The sequence below is a fragment of the Tachyglossus aculeatus genome, chromosome 17 (assembly GCF_015852505.1).
Source record: "Tachyglossus aculeatus isolate mTacAcu1 chromosome 17, mTacAcu1.pri, whole genome shotgun sequence".
Classification (NCBI taxonomy): domain Eukaryota; kingdom Metazoa; phylum Chordata; class Mammalia; order Monotremata; family Tachyglossidae; genus Tachyglossus; species Tachyglossus aculeatus.
The window spans coordinates 16,390,036-16,408,188 of NC_052082.1; the positions used below are offsets into that span (position 1 = coordinate 16,390,036).

The 18,153-nt window shown below is 46.6% G+C and overlaps 1 protein-coding gene across 1 annotated transcript in view; it reads left to right on the forward strand.

Moving 5' to 3' along the window:
• Positions 1-1,490: 1,490 nt before the first annotated feature.
• Positions 1,491-18,153, forward strand: part of UBAC2 (UBA domain containing 2) — a 220,097-nt gene continuing 203,434 nt past the window's right edge. The window contains exon 1 of the mRNA XM_038759511.1: positions 1,491-1,536. Within this exon, the coding sequence (XP_038615439.1) occupies positions 1,506-1,536 (31 nt within the window). The 5' untranslated portion in view covers positions 1,491-1,505. The remainder of the gene's footprint in view (positions 1,537-18,153) is intronic.

Sequence of the window (18,153 nt, forward strand, 5' to 3'; positions counted from 1 at the left end):
ATTTTACTTGCACATATCTATTCTATTTATTTTATTTTGTTAGTATGTCTGGTTTTGTTCTCTGTCTCCCCCTTCTAGACTGTGAGCCACTGTTGGGTAGGGATGGTCTCTCTATATTGCCAAACTTGTACTTCCCAAGTGCTTAGTCCAGTGCTCTGCACCCAGTAAGCGCTCAGTAAATATGATTGATTGATACCTGTTTGTACATATTTATTACTCTATTTTACTTGCACATATCTATTCTATTTTATTTTGTTAGGATGTTTGGTTTTGTTCTCTGTCTCCCCCTTCTAGACTGTGAGCCCACTGTTGGGGAGGGACCATCTCTACATGTTGCCAACTTGTACTTCCCAAGCGCTTAGTCCAGTGCACTGCACCCAGTAAGCGCTCACTAAATACGATTGATTGATTCCTGTTTGTACATATTTATTACTCTATTTATTTATTTTACTTGCACATATCTATTCTATTTATTTTATTTTGTTAGTATGTTTGGTTTTGTTCTCTGTCTCCGCCTTCTAGATTGTGAGCCCACTGTTGGGTAGGGACCGTCTCTCTGTGGCCAACTTGGACTTCCCAAGCACTTAGTCCAGTGCTCTGCACACAGTAAGCACTCAATAAATATGATTGATTGATTCCTGTTTGTACATATTTATTACTCTATTTACTTGCACATATCAATTCTATTTATTTTATTTTGTTAGTATGTTTGGTTTTGTTCTCTGTCTCCCCCTTCTAGACTGTGAGCCCACTGTTGGGTAGGGACCGTCTCTCTATGTGGCCAACTTGGACTTCCCAAGCGCTTAGCACAGTGCTCTGCACCCTGTAAGTGCTCAATAAATACGATTGATTGATTGATTCTTGTTTGTACATATTTATTATTCTATTTATTTTATTTTGTTAGTATGTTTGGTTTTGTTCTCTGTCTCCCCCTTCTAGACTGTGAGCCCACTGTTGAGTAGGGACCGTCTCTGTATGTTGCCAACTTGTACTTCCCAAGCGCTTAGCCCAGTGCTCTGCACCCAGTAAGCGCTCAATAAATACGATTGATTCCTCGGAAGGATGGGGGAGAAGGGAAGAAGAAGGTGGGATCGAAGGGCGGGAAAGTCCAGGGGCCGTGGGAAAACCCTGTGAATTTGGGATGGAAGCGGATGGACACCGCGTGAAGACGATGGAAGGAAAAAGAGGGAGGAGATGGGGCGGGGCCTGGATGGGCAAAAGTGCCCGGATGGGCAAAAGTGCCCGGATGGGCCCCGCCCCCCCCGCCCTCCACGTCCATCCCAGCCACGCCCTGGTCGTTAGGGCAACCAGGAGACACGCCCGCCCCGCCCCCCGCCCCCGACGCGTTGAACGGAGCATGCGCCGTTGGGGGCGCGCATGCCCAGTGAGGCTCGGCGGTGGAGGGGGGCAGTCTTGCGAACGCGCGGATCCCGGGCGAGTCTGCGCCTGCGCGCTCCATCCCCCGCGCGCGCACGCGCACTCCCCTCCGGCCCCCCCCCGGGACCATGTTCACCAGCACCGGCTCCAGCGGGCTCTGTGAGTAACGCCCCCCGCACGGGCGCTTAGTACACTGCTCTGCCGACGGGAAGGGCTCCCGATGGCCACCGAACGCGCCGCCTGATCCCGGTGAACGCTCCCAAGCGCTCAGTACAGTGCCCCTGCGCGTAGGAAGAGCTCTCTGGGGGCAGGGAACGTGTCTCCTGATTCTGTTGCATGCTCCCAAACGCTTAGTACAGTGTCCTGCGCATAGTAAAGATAGTACAGTGCTCTGCACATAGTAAGAGCTCTTTGTGGGTCGGGAGCATGTCTGCTGATTCTGGTGCACGCTCCCAAACGCTTAGTACAGTGCCCTGCGCATAGTAAAGACTCTCTGTGGGCAGGGAACGCGTCTGCTGATTTTGTTGCACGCTCCCAAGCGCTTAGTACAGTGTCCTGGTCATAGTAAAGACTCGGTGTGGGCAGGGAACGCGTCTCCTGATTCTGTTGCACGCTCCCAAGCGCTCAGTACAGTGCCCCTGTGCATAGTAAGAGCTCTTTGTGGGTAGGGAACGCGCCTGCTGATTCTGTTGCACGCTCCCAAGCGCTTAGCACAGTGCTCTGCGCATAGTAAGAGCTCTCTGTGGGTAGGGAACGTGTCTCCTGATTTGTTGCACACTCCCAGGCGCTTAGTACAGTGCCCTGCGCATAGTAAGAGCTCTCTGTGGGCAGGGAAAGCGCCTGCTGATTCTGTTGCACGCTCCCCAGCGCTTAGTACAGTGTCCTGTGCGTAGTAAAGACTCGGTGTGGGCAGGGAACGCGTCTGCTGATTCTGTTGCACGCTCCCAAGCGCTTAGTACAGTGGCCTGGTCATAGTAAAGACTCGGTGTGGGCAGGGAACGCGTCTCCTGATTCTGTTGTACGCTCCCAAGCGTTTAGTACAGTGCCCTGCGCATAGTAAGAGCTCTCTGTGGGTAGGGAACGCGTCTGCTGATTCTGTTGCACGCTCCCAAGCGCTTAGTACAGTGTCCTGCGCATAGTAAAGACTCGGTGTGGGCAGGGAACGCGTCTCCTGATTCTGTTGCACGCTCCCAAGCACTTAGTACAGTGTCCTGCGCATAGTAAAGACTCGGTGTGGGCAGGGAACTTGTCTGCTGATTCTGTTGCACGCTCCCAAACGCTTAGTACAGTGTCCTGCGCATAGTAAAGACTCGGTGTGGGCAGGGAACGCGTCTCCTGATTCTGTTGCACGCTCCCAAATGCTTAGTACAGTACCCTGCTCATAGTAAGAGCTCTCTGTGGGCAGGGAACACATCTGCTAATCTGTTGCACACTCCCAAGCGCTTAGTACAGTGCCCTGCGCATAGTAAAGACTCAGTGTGGGCAGGGAACGCGTGTCCTGTTTATGTTGCACGCTCCCAAGCGCTTAGTACAGTGCTCTGCGCATAGAGCTCTCTGTGGACAGGGAACGTGTCTGCTGATTCTGTTGCACGCTCCCAAGCGCTTAGTACAGTGCTCCGCGCATAGTAAGAGCTCTCTGTGGGTAGGGAACGCGTCTGCTGATTCTGTTGCACGCTCCCAAGCGCTTAGCACAGTGTCCTGGGCATAGTAAAGACTCGGTGTGGGCAGGGAACGCGTCTCCTGATTCTGTTGTACGCTTCCAAGCGCTTACTGCAGTGCTCTGCGCATAGTAAGGACTCGGTGTGGGCAGGGAACGCATCTGCTGATTCTGTTGCACGCTTCCAAGCGCTTAGTACAGTGCTGTGCACATAGGACTCGATGTGGGCAGGGAACGCGTCTCCTGATTCTGTTGCACGCTCCCAGGCGCTTAGTACAGTGATCAGCACATAGTAAGGGCTCAATAAATGCAGTTGGTTGATGCTCCTCAAGCAGTAAGTGGTCAATCAATGCCATTGATTAGGGCTGTGCAGGCTTGTTATGGGCAAGGACCGTGTCTACAGATTCTTGTGTACTCTCCCAGGCGCTTAGTACAGTGCTCTGCATGTAGTAAAGCACTCAGTAGATAGCATTGAGTGGGCAGAGTGGGCTCCGCTTCCTCTGTCAGGTGCCCGGCCCAGAGAAAGGCCATGTCGGAGGCGGACGCTCTGGCGCAGCCGCTCTGGACCGCTCATTTCTGCCTTGGGATTCCCAAGCGCTTAGTACAGTGCCCTGCGCATAGTAAGGACTCTTTGTGGGCAGGGAATGCAGTCTGTTGATTCTGTTGCACGCTCCCAAGCGCTTAGTACAGTGCTCAGTAAGTGCGATTGGTTGATGCTCCTCAAGTAGTAAGTGGTCAATCAATCCCATTGATTAGGGCTGTGCAGGCTCGTTATGGGCAAGGACCACGTCTGCAAATTCTTGTGTAGTCTCCCAAGCGCTTAGTACAGTGCCCTGTGCATAGTAAGGACTCTTTGTGGGCAGGGAATGCAGTCCGCTGATTCTGTTGCACGCTCCCAAGTGCTTAGTACAGTGCTCAGTAAGTGTGATCGGTTGGTGCTCCTCAAGTAGTAAGTGGTCAATTAATTCCATTGATTAGGGCTGTGCAGGCTCGTTATGGGCAAGGAACGTGGCTACAGATTCTTGTGTACTCTCCCAGGCGCTTAGTACAGTGCTCTGCATGTAGTAAAACACTCAGTAGATAGCATTGAGTGGGCAGAGTGGGCTCCGCTTCCCCCGTCAGGTGCCCGGCTCAGGGAAAGGCCATGTCGGAGGCGGACGGTCTGGCACGGCCGTTCTGGACCGCTCATTTCTGCCCTGGGATTCCCAAGCGCTTAGTACAGTGCCCTGCGCGTAGTAAGGACTCTTTGTGGGCAGGGAATGCAGTCTGCTGATTCTGTTGCACGCTCCCAAGCGCTTAGTGCAGTGCTCAGTAAGTGCGATCGGTTGATGCTCCTCAAGTAGTAAGTGGTCCGTCAATCCCATTGATTAGGGCTGTGCAGGCTCGTTATGGGCAAGGAACGCGTCTGCAAATTCTTGTGTCCTCTCCCAAGCGCTTAGTACAGTGCTCTACATGTAGTAAAGCACTCAATAGATAGCACTGAGTGGGCAGAGTGGGCACCGCTTCCCCCCAGGGACTCCGACAGGTGCCCGGCCCAGAGAAAGGCCATGTCAGAGGCGGCTGCTGTGGTGCAGCTGTTCTGGACCGCTCATTTCTGCCCTGGGATTCCCAAGCGCTTAGTACAGTGCCCTGCGCATAGTAAGGACTCTATGTGGGCAGGGAATGCAGTCTGCTGATTCCGTTGCACGCTCCCAAGCGCTTAGTACAGTGCTCAGTAAGTGCGATTGGTTGATGCTCCTCAAGTAGTAAGTGGTCAATCAGTACCGTTGATTAGGGCTGTGCAGGCTCATCATGGGCAAGGAACGCGTCTACAGATTCTTGTGTCCTCTCCCGAGCGCTTAGTACAGTGCCCTGCGCATAGTAAGGACTCTTTGTGGGCGGGGAATGCAGTCTGCTGATTCTGTTGCACGCTCCCAAGCGCTTAGTACAGTGCTCAGTAAGTGCGACTGGTTGATGCTCCTCAAGTAGTGAGTGGTCAGTCAATCCCATTGATTAGGGCTGTGCAGGCTCGTTATGGGCAAGGAACGCGTCTGCAAATTCTTGTGTCCTCTCCCAAGCGCTTAGTACAGTGCTCTACATGTAGTAAAGCACTCAATAGATAGCACTGAGTGGGCAGAGTGGGCACCGCTTCCCCCCAGGGGCTCCGTCAGGTGCCCGGCCCAGAGAAAGGCCGTGTCGGAGGCGGACGGTCTGGCACGGCCGTTCTGGACCGCTCATTTCTGCCCTGGCATTCCCAAGCGCTTAGTACAGTGCCCTGCGCATAGTAAGGACTCTTTGTGGGCAGGGAATGCAGTCTGCTGATTCTGTTGCACGCTCCCAAGCGCTTAGTACGGTGCTCAGTAGGTGCGATTGGTTGATGCTCCTCAAGTAGTAAGTGGTCAATCAATCCCATTGATTAGGGCTGTGCAGGGATCTGCCCTGGGATTCCCAAGCGCTTAGTACAGTGCTGTGCACACAGTAAGCACTCAGTAAATTCAACGATGATGGTGGTGTTTGTCAAGCGCTTACTCTCTGTCAAGCACTGTTCTAAGCCCTGGGGTAGGTCCAGGCTAATCTGGTTGGACACAAATCAATCAATCGTATTTATTGAGCGCTTACTGTGTGCAGAGCACTGTACTAAGCGCTTGGGAAGTACAAGTTGGCAACCTATAGAGACAGTCCCTACCCAACAGTGGGCTCACAGTCTAAAAGGTGGGCTCACAAATCATCGTCCCACGGGCTTCATACCCGTTTTACAGATGAGGGAACTGAGGCACAGGGAAGTGAAGTGACTGACTAAGCCACACTGCTTCTATAGGTGCTTGGGAGAGTATAAGCGTGGCTCAGGGGAAAGAGCACGGGCTTTGGAGTGAGAGGTCATGGGTTTGAATCCCGACTCTGCTGCATGCCTGCTGTGTGACCTTGGGTAAGTCACTTCACTTCTCTGAGCCTCAGTTCCCTCATCTGTAAAATGGGGATGGAGACTGTGAGCCCCTTGTGGGACAACCTGATTACCTGGTATCTACCCCAGCGCTTAGAGCAGTGCTTTGCACATAGTAAGCGCTTAACAAATGCCAACATTATTATTATTATTATTATTGTTAAGACTGTGAGCCCCACGTGGGACAACCTGATCACCTTGTATCCCCCCCAGCGCTTAGAACAGTGCTGTGCACATAGTAAGCGCTTTACAAATGCCATTATTATTATTATAATAATACATCATACATAATAATTCTCCCCCTTTTAGACTGTGAGCCCACTGTTGGGTAGGGACTGTCTCTATATGTTGCCAACCTGTACTTCCCAAGCGCTTAGTACAGTGCTCTGCACACAGTAAGCGCTCAATAAATACGATTGATGGATGGATCAGAGTTGGTGGACATGTTAGAGAAGCAGTGTGGCTCAGTGGAAAAGAGCCCGGGCTCTGGAGTCAGAGGTCATGGGTTCAAATCCCGGCTCCGCCCACTGTCAGCTATGTGACTTTGGGCAAGTCACTTCTCTGGGCCCCAGTTACCACATCTGTAAAATGGGGATGAAGAGTGTGAGCCCCACGGGGGACAACCTGGTCACCTTGTATCCCCCCCAGCGCTTAGAACAGTGCTTTGCACATAGTAAGCGCTTAACAAATACCAAAATTATTATTATTATTATTCCCTGCCCACAGGGAGCTGACAGTCTAGAGGGTCACCCTAAGGCCCTTTGAATGGATTGTTTTGTCTTGTTCCCTGCCTCCTCCTTCTAGACTGTGAGCCCACTGTTGGGTAGGGACCGTCTCTATATGTTGCCAACTTGTGCTTCCCAAGCGCTTAGTACAGTGCTCTGCACACAGTAAGCGCTCAATAAGTACGTATGACTGAATGATTGCAAGCGAGGGGGTCTGCAGCTCGACTTAATGGAGGCTGGGGACAAAGGTGAGGGGCAGGGGGGAATCCACACCTTAGGGCTACCTCTTTGTGAAGTCAAATTTAGGGAAAATGAGGAAAAGTGGGTTGATGTGAAAGTCGTTTGGAAAAATCAAATGGCCCTCCGAGTTCAAGGGCTGTAGGGCAGGCATAGGCCTCAGAGGGACAGCCTTCTCTGGAAACCTACTGGGTTTAGGCGCTTAGTACAGTGCTGTGCACTCCGTAAGCGCTCAATAAATACGATTGAGTGAATGAATAATGATGATGGCATTTGTTAAGCGCTTTGTTACATGCCAAGTACTGTTCTAAGTGTTGGGGGGGTGGGGGGACAAGGTAACCAGGTTGTCTCACTTGGGGCTCGCAGTCTTCATCCCCATTTTACAGATGAGGTAACTGAGGCCCAGAGAAGTGAAGTGACTTGCCCAAAGTCACATAGCTGACAAGTGGCGGAGCCGGGATTAGAACCCAGGACCTCTGACTCCCAAGCCGGTGCTGTTTCCACTGAACCACGCTGCTTCTTTGGGTCACCCTAAGGACCCTTGAATCAATAGTAATCGATGGCAATTTTTGAGCACTTTCTATGTTATGTGTATGGCAATTTTTGAGCACTTTCTATGGGTAGGGTCCGTCTCCATATGTTGCCAACTTGTACTTCCCAAGCGCTTAGTACAGTGCTCTGCACACAGTAAGCGCTCAATAAATACGATTGAATGAATGAATGTGCAGAGCACTATACCAGGTGCTTAATAATAATAATAAAATAATAATTATGGGACTTGTTAACCGCTTACTATGGTGCCAAGCACTGTTCATTCTTTCAGTTATTATTATTATTATTTATTATTATTTATATATTATTATTATTATTATTTACTGAGCGCTTACTGTGTGCAGAGCACTGTACTAAGCGCTTGGGAAGTCCAGAGTGCTTGGGAAGCACTGTTTTAAGCACTGGGGTAGATACAGGTTAATCAGGTTGGGCACAGTCCCTGTCCCACTTGGGGCACTCAGCCTTGGCTCAGTGGAAAGAGCCTGGGCTTTGGAGTCAAAGGTCATGAGTTCGAATCCCAGCTCTGCCAACTGTCAGCTGTGTGACTTTGGGCAAGTCACTTCACTTCTCTGTGCCCCAGTTACCTCAGCTGTCAAATGGGGATTAAGACTGTGAGCCCCCCGTGGGACAACCTGATCACTTTGTAAACTCCCCAGCACTTAGAACAGTGCTTTGCACATAGTAAGCGCTTAATAAATGCCATTATTATTAGTATTTTCTATGCCTCAGTTACCTCATCTGTCAAATGGGGATTAAGACTGTGAGCCCCCCATGGGACAACCTGATCACTTTGTAAGCTCCCCAGCACTTAGAACAGTGCTTTGCACATAGTAAGTGCTTAATAAATGCCATTATTATTATTATTATTATTCTCTGTGCCTCAGTTACCTCATCTGTCAAATGGGGATTAAGACTGTGAACCCCCCGTGGGACAACTTTATCACCTGGTTACCTCCCCAGCGCTTAGAACAGTGCTTTGCACATAGTAAGCGCTTAATAAATGCCATCATTATTATTATTATTTTACAGAGGAGGTAACTGAGGGTCAGAGAAGTGAAATGACTTGCCTAAGGTCACACAGCAGACACACGGAAGAGCTGGGATTAGAACCCAGGTCCTTCTGATTCCCAGGCCTGTGATGTATCCGTTAAAATACACTGCTTCTGCGGGTGCTTAGGAGAGTATAATACACCGGAGTTGGTGGACATGTTCCCTGCCCACGGGGAGCTGACAGTCCAGTAGGTCCCATAACAACAACAATAATAATAATAATAATAATAATAATAATAATAAATGTTGGTATTTGTCCCTTGAATGGATTGCAAGCGAGGGGGTCTGCAGCTCGACTTAGTTGAGGCTGGGGACAAAGGTGAGGGGCAGGGGGAATCCACATTTTAGGACTATCTCTTCGTCAAGTCAAATTTAGGGAAAATGAGGATAAGTGGGTTGATGTGAAAGTCGTTTGGAAAAATAAAATGGCCCTTCAAGGTCAAGGTGCTATTTTAGGAAGAAGGCTAAGTAAGCCGCTGTTGAGAAGTGTCTAACAATAAACCTAAAAAATCAGGCAGAGGGCAGAAGAGGATAGTCTTTCAGTTGTTTTTCAGCCTTCGTTTGGTGCTGTACCAGGATTGAGTCTCTCAAAAGGAATGAACTGTTTCCCTTAGAAACATTCCAGAGACTTAGCAGTGATGTGGAAACACTTAAATTCCTCAGCCCATAATTTCCTACCAGCTGTTAAAACTTCGTAGATTTGTGCTAGTGAACTTGCGACAGCAGCATGGGAATCATAATAGTAGATATCCTTGATATTACGAACGTCTAAGTAGAAGAGAACAGAATGGAATTGTTACATTTAAATCCTTTATTGTGCTTTGGATCAAGGGTGAATTAGTATTAAAGTTACAGGCTTTATTCAGGAACATCGTGCGTCTCCAGTTCGCTGGCAGTAAATAATAATAATAATAATGCTGGCATTTATTAAGCGCTTACTCTGTGCAAAGCACTGTTCTAAGCGCTGGGGAGGTTACAAGGTGATCAGGTTGTCCCACGTGGGGCTCACAGTCTCAGTCCCCATTTTACAGATGAGGTAACTGAGGCACAGAGAAGTTAAGTGATTCGCCCAAAGTTACACAGCTGACAATTGGTGGAGCCGGGGTTTGAACCCATGACCTCTGACTCCAAAGCCCATTCTCTTCTCCACTGAGCCACGCTGCTTCTCATAAATTTATGAGATATCAGGATATCAGGTTATTATAACTAGCATTTTGAGTTTGAGTAATGGTCTTGGAGTTATTTTAATATCTTTTAGACTGTGAGCCCACTGTTGGGTAGGGACTGTCTCTATATGTTGCCAATGTGTACTTCCCAAGCGCTTAGTACAGTGCTCTGCACATAGTATGCGCTCAATAAATACGATTGATGATCTCCCAGTGATCATCATCAGTGTTATTTACTGAGCACTTAAGTGCAAAGCGCTGTACTAAGTGCTTGGGGGAGTACAGTACAGATTAAATTTATCAATCAGTCAATTGTATTTATTGAGCGCTTACTGTGTGCAGAGCACTGTACTAAGCGCTTGGGAAGTACAAGTTGGCAACATATAGAAACAGTCCCTACCCAACAGTGGGCTCACAGTCTAGAAGAATTTGCATTTGGGCTTGTGTATAACTTCTCATTTTATTGATTTATGACCCTTCCCTCTGTTGATCTCAAAGCACTTCACGGTCACTGTTGATTAATACTGTCAGCATTACAGTGTGAATTGGGGATTTGACCTGTTGTGAATGTATTGGTGGTATTGTGAGGAGTTATAGGATCACACAGAGGGAATTTTGAATCTGACCGAACCATCTGAGAGCACTTATACTAAATACAGTTTAAGCAAAATTTCCTCTTTTTTTCTTAATTGGTATTTGTTAAGCGCTTACTATGTGCCAAGCACTGGGGCAGATACAGGGTAGTCAGGTTGTCCCATGCGGGGCTCACAGTTTTAATCTCCATTTTACAGATGAGGTAACTGAGGCACAGATACTTGCCCAAGGTCACACAGCAGACAAGTGGGAGAGCCGGGATATCAGGTTATTATAAGTAGCATATTGAGTTTGAGTATCATCTCATCATTCGTATTTATTGAGCGCTTACTATGTGCAGAGCACTGTACTAAGCGCTTGGGAAGTACAAATTGGCAACATATAGTAGTGGTCTTGGAGTTATTTTAATATCTCACAATGATCATCAGTGGTATTTACTGAGCACTTAAGTGCAAAGCACTGTACTAAGTGCTTGAGGTAACTGAGGCACAGATACTTGCCCAAAGTCACACAGCAGACAAGTGGGGAGAGCCGGGATATCAGGTTATTATAAGTAGCATATTGAGTTTGAGTAGTGGTCTTGGAGTTATTTTAATATCTCCCAATGATCATCATCAGTGTTATTTACTGAGCACTTAAGTTCAAAGCACTGTACTAAGTGCTTGGGGGAGTACAGTACAGCAGAGTTGTCTGACTCAGTCCCTGCCCACAACGAGTTATGTGAAGTAATACCATTGACGGGATCTTACTGAGCACTTTCAGAAGAGATTTTCTAAACATGAGGGATAGAACTGTTGGAGAACTGCAACTCTGGCTACTCATAAGGCAAGCTTGGCATTTGAGCATTCACAATTGAACAATTATTCATTTCAGATGAGCAGATTTACTCTGAGAATTTTAAAGCCCTGTGTTTTGTGCATGTAACTCGGTTCTAAAGTTGATCCCCGAAATTAGGTTTTGAACAACCCCAAGCAAATGGTTTGATAGATCTCGAAACTTCAAAAAAACCCAAGTAAAGACTCAAGTAGGAGTACAGTGACCCTCATTTTAAAACTCTTGTTATTTTTCAGATGACTTTGAAAGTGATTTATTACGTAGTGTATACAGTATTTTCATTTGTCCTTGGCAGCAGCAGCAACTTTGGGCTGATAGGATAGTATCTCAGATCCTGAACAGACACTGGCAATCTTTATTTAGTCGCCTCAACATTTTGAGAGGAATTGGGGAAAGTGCAAGGTGTATGTTAGTTTGGTTGCAGCCATCAAGAGGTTCATTCATTTATTCAGTCATATTTATTGAGTGCTTACTGTGTGCAGAGCACTGTACTAAGCGCTTTGGGAAAGAACAATACAACAATAAACAGTGAGCCCGCTGTTGGGTAGGGACCATCTATCTCTATATGTTGCCAACTTGTACTTCCCAAGGTGCTCGAGAAGCAGCGTGGCTCAGTGGAAAGAGCCTGGGCTTTGGAGTCAGAGGTCCTGGGTTCGAATCCCGGCTCCACCACGTGTCTGCTGTGTGACCTTGGGCAAGTCACTTGACTTCTCTGGGCCTCAGTTCCCTCATCTGTAAAATGGGGATAAAGACTGTGAGCCCCATGTGGGACAACTTGATCACCTTGTATCCCCCCCAGCACTTAGAACAGTGCTCTGCACATAGTAAGCGCTTAATAAATGCCATTAAAAAAAAAAAATAAAATAAATACAATTCATTCATATCCATGATTTATATTAATGTGTCTCCCCCCCCAAGACTAAGAGAAGCAGCATGGCTCAGTGGAAAGAGCCCAGGCTTTGGAGTCAGAGGTCATGGGTTCAAATGCCGGCTCCACCAATTGTCAGCTGTGTGACTTTGGGCAAGTCACTTAATTTCTCTGTGCCTCAGTGACCTCATCTGTAAAATGGGGATTAAGACTGTGAGCCCCCCGTGGGAGCACCTGATCACCCTGTAACCTCCTCAGCGCTTAGAACAGTGCTTTGCACATAGCGCTTAATGCATGCCATTATTATTATTATTATTATTATTACAAGCTCACTGTGGGCAGGGAACATGTCTACCAATTCTGATATATTGTACTCTCCCAAGCGCTCAGTACAGTGCTGTATGCACACAGTAAGCGCTCAGTAAATACAGTTGATTGACCTGTCCCACCCTAACTTTCCCCTGCCCATGCTGCCTGGTGTTCTTGCCCTTCAAAGGGAAGGAAGGGGAGACAGAAGGGATCAACGGTGTGAGAACTAGTATTGGACATAGGATGGTGGTCTGGGGGTTGTTGGTCAAGTTTTGTCTAGAAGCTGATGAACCAGATAGAATGCCCAGTGGGCATTCCCCTCGCTGACCCAGATGCTGGGCATTGCTCATGTCTTCTTTAGGAGTTTATTATCAGTTAGACAAAGAGAGGAAATGGCACATCTTAAACTTAGAGTAGCCTCTAATGAAGATTATGTGGAGCTGCCCTTCTTGTTCAAAAAACGATCCTACTGATGGGAAGAGTTCCTTCTTGTCTGTAGTCATCTGCCTCAGTGCCGGCCTTTCCCCACCTCCAGTCTCTTTCCGCTCCTGTCTGTACTTCGGTCTGCTGCCTGAATCGCTTTTCTAAAATGACCCCCGTGTACAAATACAAACGCCTCAAAAAACGCCAGTGCTTGCCCATCTCTCTCTGCATCAAGCAGAAACTCTTGTTCACTGGTTTTAAAGCGCCCAATTGTCTTGCCCCAAATGATTCTCTCTTCTCCCACTACACCTCATTCATTGATATTCATTAATCTTAAAATAATCTATTCTCTGTGCTTTGTTCTTATTTTTCCCTTTAACAAGCTTTTTGCTCGCATCCTCCCCCTCCACTTTTTTTGTGGTGTATATTAAGCTTGGGGTACATACAAGCTAATCAGGTTGGACACAGTCCCTGTCCCACCTGGGGCTCCCAGGCTTAATCTTCATTTTACAGATGAGGTAACCGAGGCACAGAGAAGTGAAGTGACATGCCCAAGGTCACCCAGCAGACAGAGCAGGGATTAGAACCCAGGTCTTTCTGGCTCCCAGGCCCAAGATCTGTCCACTAGGCTGCTTCTCACTGCAATTCCCTCCCGCTTCACATCTGACAGACAGTAAAACAGTAGAGTAGACAGTAGAGAAGCAGCGTGGCTCAGTGGAAAAGAGCACGGGCTTTGGAGGTCGTGGGTTCAAATCCCGGCTCCGCCACTTGTCAGCTGTGTGACTTTGGGCAAGTCACTTCACTCCTCTGGGCCTCAGTTCCCTCATCTGTAAAATGGGGATGAAGACTGTGAGCCCCATGTGGGACAACCTGATTACCTTGTATCTACCCCAGCGCTTAGAACAGTGCTTTGCACATAGTAAGCGCTTAACAAATACCAACATTATTATTATTATTATTAAAACCCCCACCTTCAAACTCCTTCTGAGATCATGTGTCTTAGAGTTATTCCCTGAGTAATCTCTCTTCCCCTCCATTTTATATTCCCCAGAAGCCACCCCAGTCCTTTTATGCCAATGATACGTACGCATCTCATATATGTCATTACTCCCCCGTCTCTAATTTAAGTACTTTACTGACCTCCTAGTGTATTCTTGCTGCCCCCCTCTACTAGGTAAACTGCTTTTGCTAATCATAAGTAGTGTTTTTAGGGTTTGCAGAGTCTGGGTGATCTTGAAGGGTGTTTAATGAATGCACAGGATATCTCAAAGTATTATAAAAACCAGAGCATAAATATTGCTCACAATCAATTAACTGTTTGATACCCCTTTTTTAGTTCATATTTTATGAAACTTTAGAGAACAGTCCCTCGAAATTCTCACCGCACTTTTCATCTGCCTGGTGGGCAGGCCTTGAAAGGTTTGGCTGTGCACTTAAATCATGCCAGAGAGTAGCCAGAAGAGTGACTATCAAGAATAAACCATGTGACAGTTCAACCCTTTGATAATGGGTGGCAAATGTAACACTGTTCCATCCTCCTAATCCAATTTGGGGTATGCAGACATATATACCTGTGAGCACAAAAGTCGACCATAATTATATGTAGTCTGGGACGCATATCCAGACAGGAAATGCACAGACATAGAGGGATGCAAGAGATCTCAAACTGGGGCACTTATTCATTCATTCATTCAGTCGTATTTGTTGAGCGCTTACGGTGTGCAGAGCACTGTATTAAGCTCTTAGGAGAGTACAGTGTGAAAATAAACAGACACATTCCCTGCCTACAAAGAGCTTGCATTCTAGAGGAGGGAAGACAGACGTCAACACAGATAAATAAATTACAGATATGTTCATAAGTGCTATGGGGCTGGGAAGCGGGAAGAACCAAGGGAGCAAGTAATTATATACCTGCATCGTACCCAGCCATGTGCAAAAATGTGTATGTTTCCCCAGAGGCTTCATGTTTCTGCTAATTCTATTGTATTGTGCTCTCCCAAGTGCTTAGTACAGTGCTCTGCACATAGTAAACACTCAATATGTACCATTGATTGATTGATCAGAGACAAATAGCATCAGGAGACCAAGGCTCACAGAGGGTTGTGACAGAAAGGGAAGCAGTGTGGCCTAGTGAATAGAGCCCAGGCCTAGGAGTCAGAAGGACCCGGGTTCTAATCTCAGCTCTGCCATTTCATTCATTCATCCGTAATTTTTGAGCACTTACTGCGTGCAGAGCACTGTACTAAGCGCTTGGGAAGTCCAAGTTGGCAACATATAGAGGCGGTCCCTACCCAACAGTGGGCTCACAGTCTAGAAGGGGGAGACAGACAACAAAACAAAACATATTAACAAAATAAAATAAATAGAATAGTAAATATGTACAAGGAAAATAGAGTAATAAATCTGTACAAACATATATATAGGTGCTGTGGGGAGGGGAAGGAGGTTAGGCGGGGGGGGGGGAACCTGGGCGAGTCACTTCATTTCTCTTTGCCTCAGTTCCCTCATCTGTAAAACGGGGATTAAGACCATGAGTCCCAAGTGCAACAGGGACTGTGTCCAACCTAATTAACTTGTACCTACCCCAGTGCTTAGAACAGTACCTGGCCCATAGTAAGTGCTTAATAATAATAATATTCTAATAATAATAACTGCTGCTGTGCCTACGCCTGTTCCTACAGCCAGAGTGCTCAGACTCCAGCACATCTTTCCTTTCTCATTCATTCAGTCATATTTATTGAGAGTTTACTCTGTGCAGAGCACTGTACTAAGCACTGGGGAGAGTACAGTACACTAATAAACAGTGACATTCCCTGCCCACAACGAGGTCGCAGTCTAGAGTCAGGCAGACAGACATCAATACAAAAAATAAAATGACAGATATGTACATAAGTGCTTTTGGGCTGGAAGAGGAGAAGAGCAAAGGGAGCAAATCAAAGTGATGCAGAAGGGAGTGGGAGATGAGGAAAAGTGGGTCTTAGTCTTGGATGGCCTCTTAGAGGAGATGTGCTTTCAGTAAGGCTTTGAATAGGATTGATGTACGCTAGGGATTATATAAATAGACCTTGGGGACCGAAAAACTGCTAGTTTGTCCATATACTGGGTTTTGGGGCTATTTTTGTTCAGCTCAGTGCAGTTTTTTTTTCCATTTTTTGTTTTATTCAACATTTTGTTCACACTTGTTCTAAACCCGCCCTCATTCTCAGAGGTGGGAAGTTTTATTGCGGAAAGGAGGGCTGGTATTTTTACTTTCCATTTGATTGCTACCTGGGTTGTGTGTTTGTTCCACTTCCTGACTTTACGGCTAAAGACAGGAAGGCACCAATGATTGATTCACTGTACTTCTTTACACATTAGTCCAGAAATTGGAGAAACATTTATTTACTGAATTATTTATTAAAATGTGACTTTTGAGGTTAGGGTCAGAAAATTTTGAGCACTGAGGGAGTGACTCGTGTGCAATGAGTCCTCTGTGCAGATGTTTGCGAAACTAACGTCTATTCTGTGGTGTATTGGGTTTTGCTTTATGTTTGTGAATATCATATGTCTGCAGACACAGTTTGACCGATAGATGTTTATCCGGCGTATCTGGTGATCATCATCAACTGTATTTATTGAGCGCTTACTATGTGCAGAGCATTGTACTGAGCACTTGGGAAGTACAGATTGGCAACATATAGAGACAGTCCCTACCCAACAGTGGGCTCACAGTCTAAAAGGGGGAGACAGAGAACAAAACCAAACATACTAACAAAATAAAATAAATATTTTATATATTTTATATATAAATAAAAATGGTGATAGCATATCAGAACAAACTGCTTCATAATTTGTCTGACCGTATTGTTTTTATTGAAAACCATGACATTACTCCAAGCTTGTATGCCGTCTCCAGAACAATTACAGAGAAGCAAGTGGGCCTAGTGGGAAGATCCCGAGCCATCTGAATCAGAGGACTTGGGTTCTAATTCTGACTCTGCCACGTATCTGCTGTGTGGTCTTTGGCAAGTCACTTCACATCTCTGGGCCTCGGTAACTTCATCTTTAAAATAAGGATTAAGACTGTGAGCTCCATTTGTGTCCAACCTGATTATCTTCTATCTACTACCAGCCCTTAGTACAGTGCCTGTTACATAGTAAATGCTTAACAGATACCATTTAAAAAAAAAAATGGTTCAAATGTCCAATCCCAGAATGTCCAGGGAACTAAACTGAGGAATCCTGGGATGGAGTCCAAACTGGAAGTTCTAGCATTTGAAGAGTACCCAAGGTTCTTCACAAGACCAGTTTAACGAGGACAGACCCAACTCTGGAATATTTTCTAAAACAGCCAGAGGCAGCCTGCGAAAACCAAGATGATCCCTGGAAAACTAGAATGTAATGTCCCATTTGTGGTGTTGTCCCTTGCTGAGAATGACAAATGAGCATTGGTCTTGTCACTTTTGATGCTTTTTTAAGGTGCGTGTTTGGAGGCCAGGGTGTGCGACGCACAGCCCACTAGAGGCTATACATGCCAGAGCCATCATCATCATCATCAATCGTATTTATTGAGCGCTTACTGTGTGCAGAGCACTGTACTAAGCGCTTGGGAAGTACAAGTTGGCAACATATAGAGACAGTCCCTACCCAACAGCGAACAGAATGGAATTGTTACATTTAAACCCTTTATTGTACTTTGGATCAAGGGTGAATTAGTATTAAAGTTACAGTCTTTATTCAGGAACATCATGCGTCTCCAGTATTGGTGGTTCTGCGGGCCTCGATACCTGCTTCACGTAGCTTGTGTTTCTCCTTCCCAGAAGCAAGGTTCAGGACCTGGGTTCTAATCCTGGTTCCGCCATTTACCTGCTCTGTGACCTTGGGCAAGTCACTGCACTTAATCTGTGCCTCAGTTCCCTCATCTGCAAAATGGGGGTTCAAAGCCTGTTCTCCCACCTACCTAGACTGTGAGCCCCATGGGGGATCTGATTATCTTATATCTACCCCAGTGCTTAGTGCAGTGCTTGGTACATAGTAAAAACTGTTCAGCACGTAGAACAGTGCTTTGCACATAGTAAGTGCTTAATAAATGCCATCATCATCATCACTAAACACCATTATTATCATCCCTAATTATTATTGCTATCACCATTATTGTCATTAATGTTTGTTAATCATTATTATTAATAATAATGATAATAACAATCCCTTTAGTCGTTCTGAGGATCCAGATTGGTTTTCAGATTCATTTTGGTTGCCAAGCAAATCTGTTGCTTTTCACCCACATCCGTAAAGCATTCCCTGGTGTTTTGGCCTGGTTCTGGAGGAAGAGACACATAACTGAATAGACTCTGGAGCTTGGTGGCAGTTGTGGACTTTGGAACACATATGGCTGTATTTGGCAGAGGCAAATAGGGAGTTGGAGCTAATCTACTGGGCTTCTCCTCACTTCCTTCTGATTC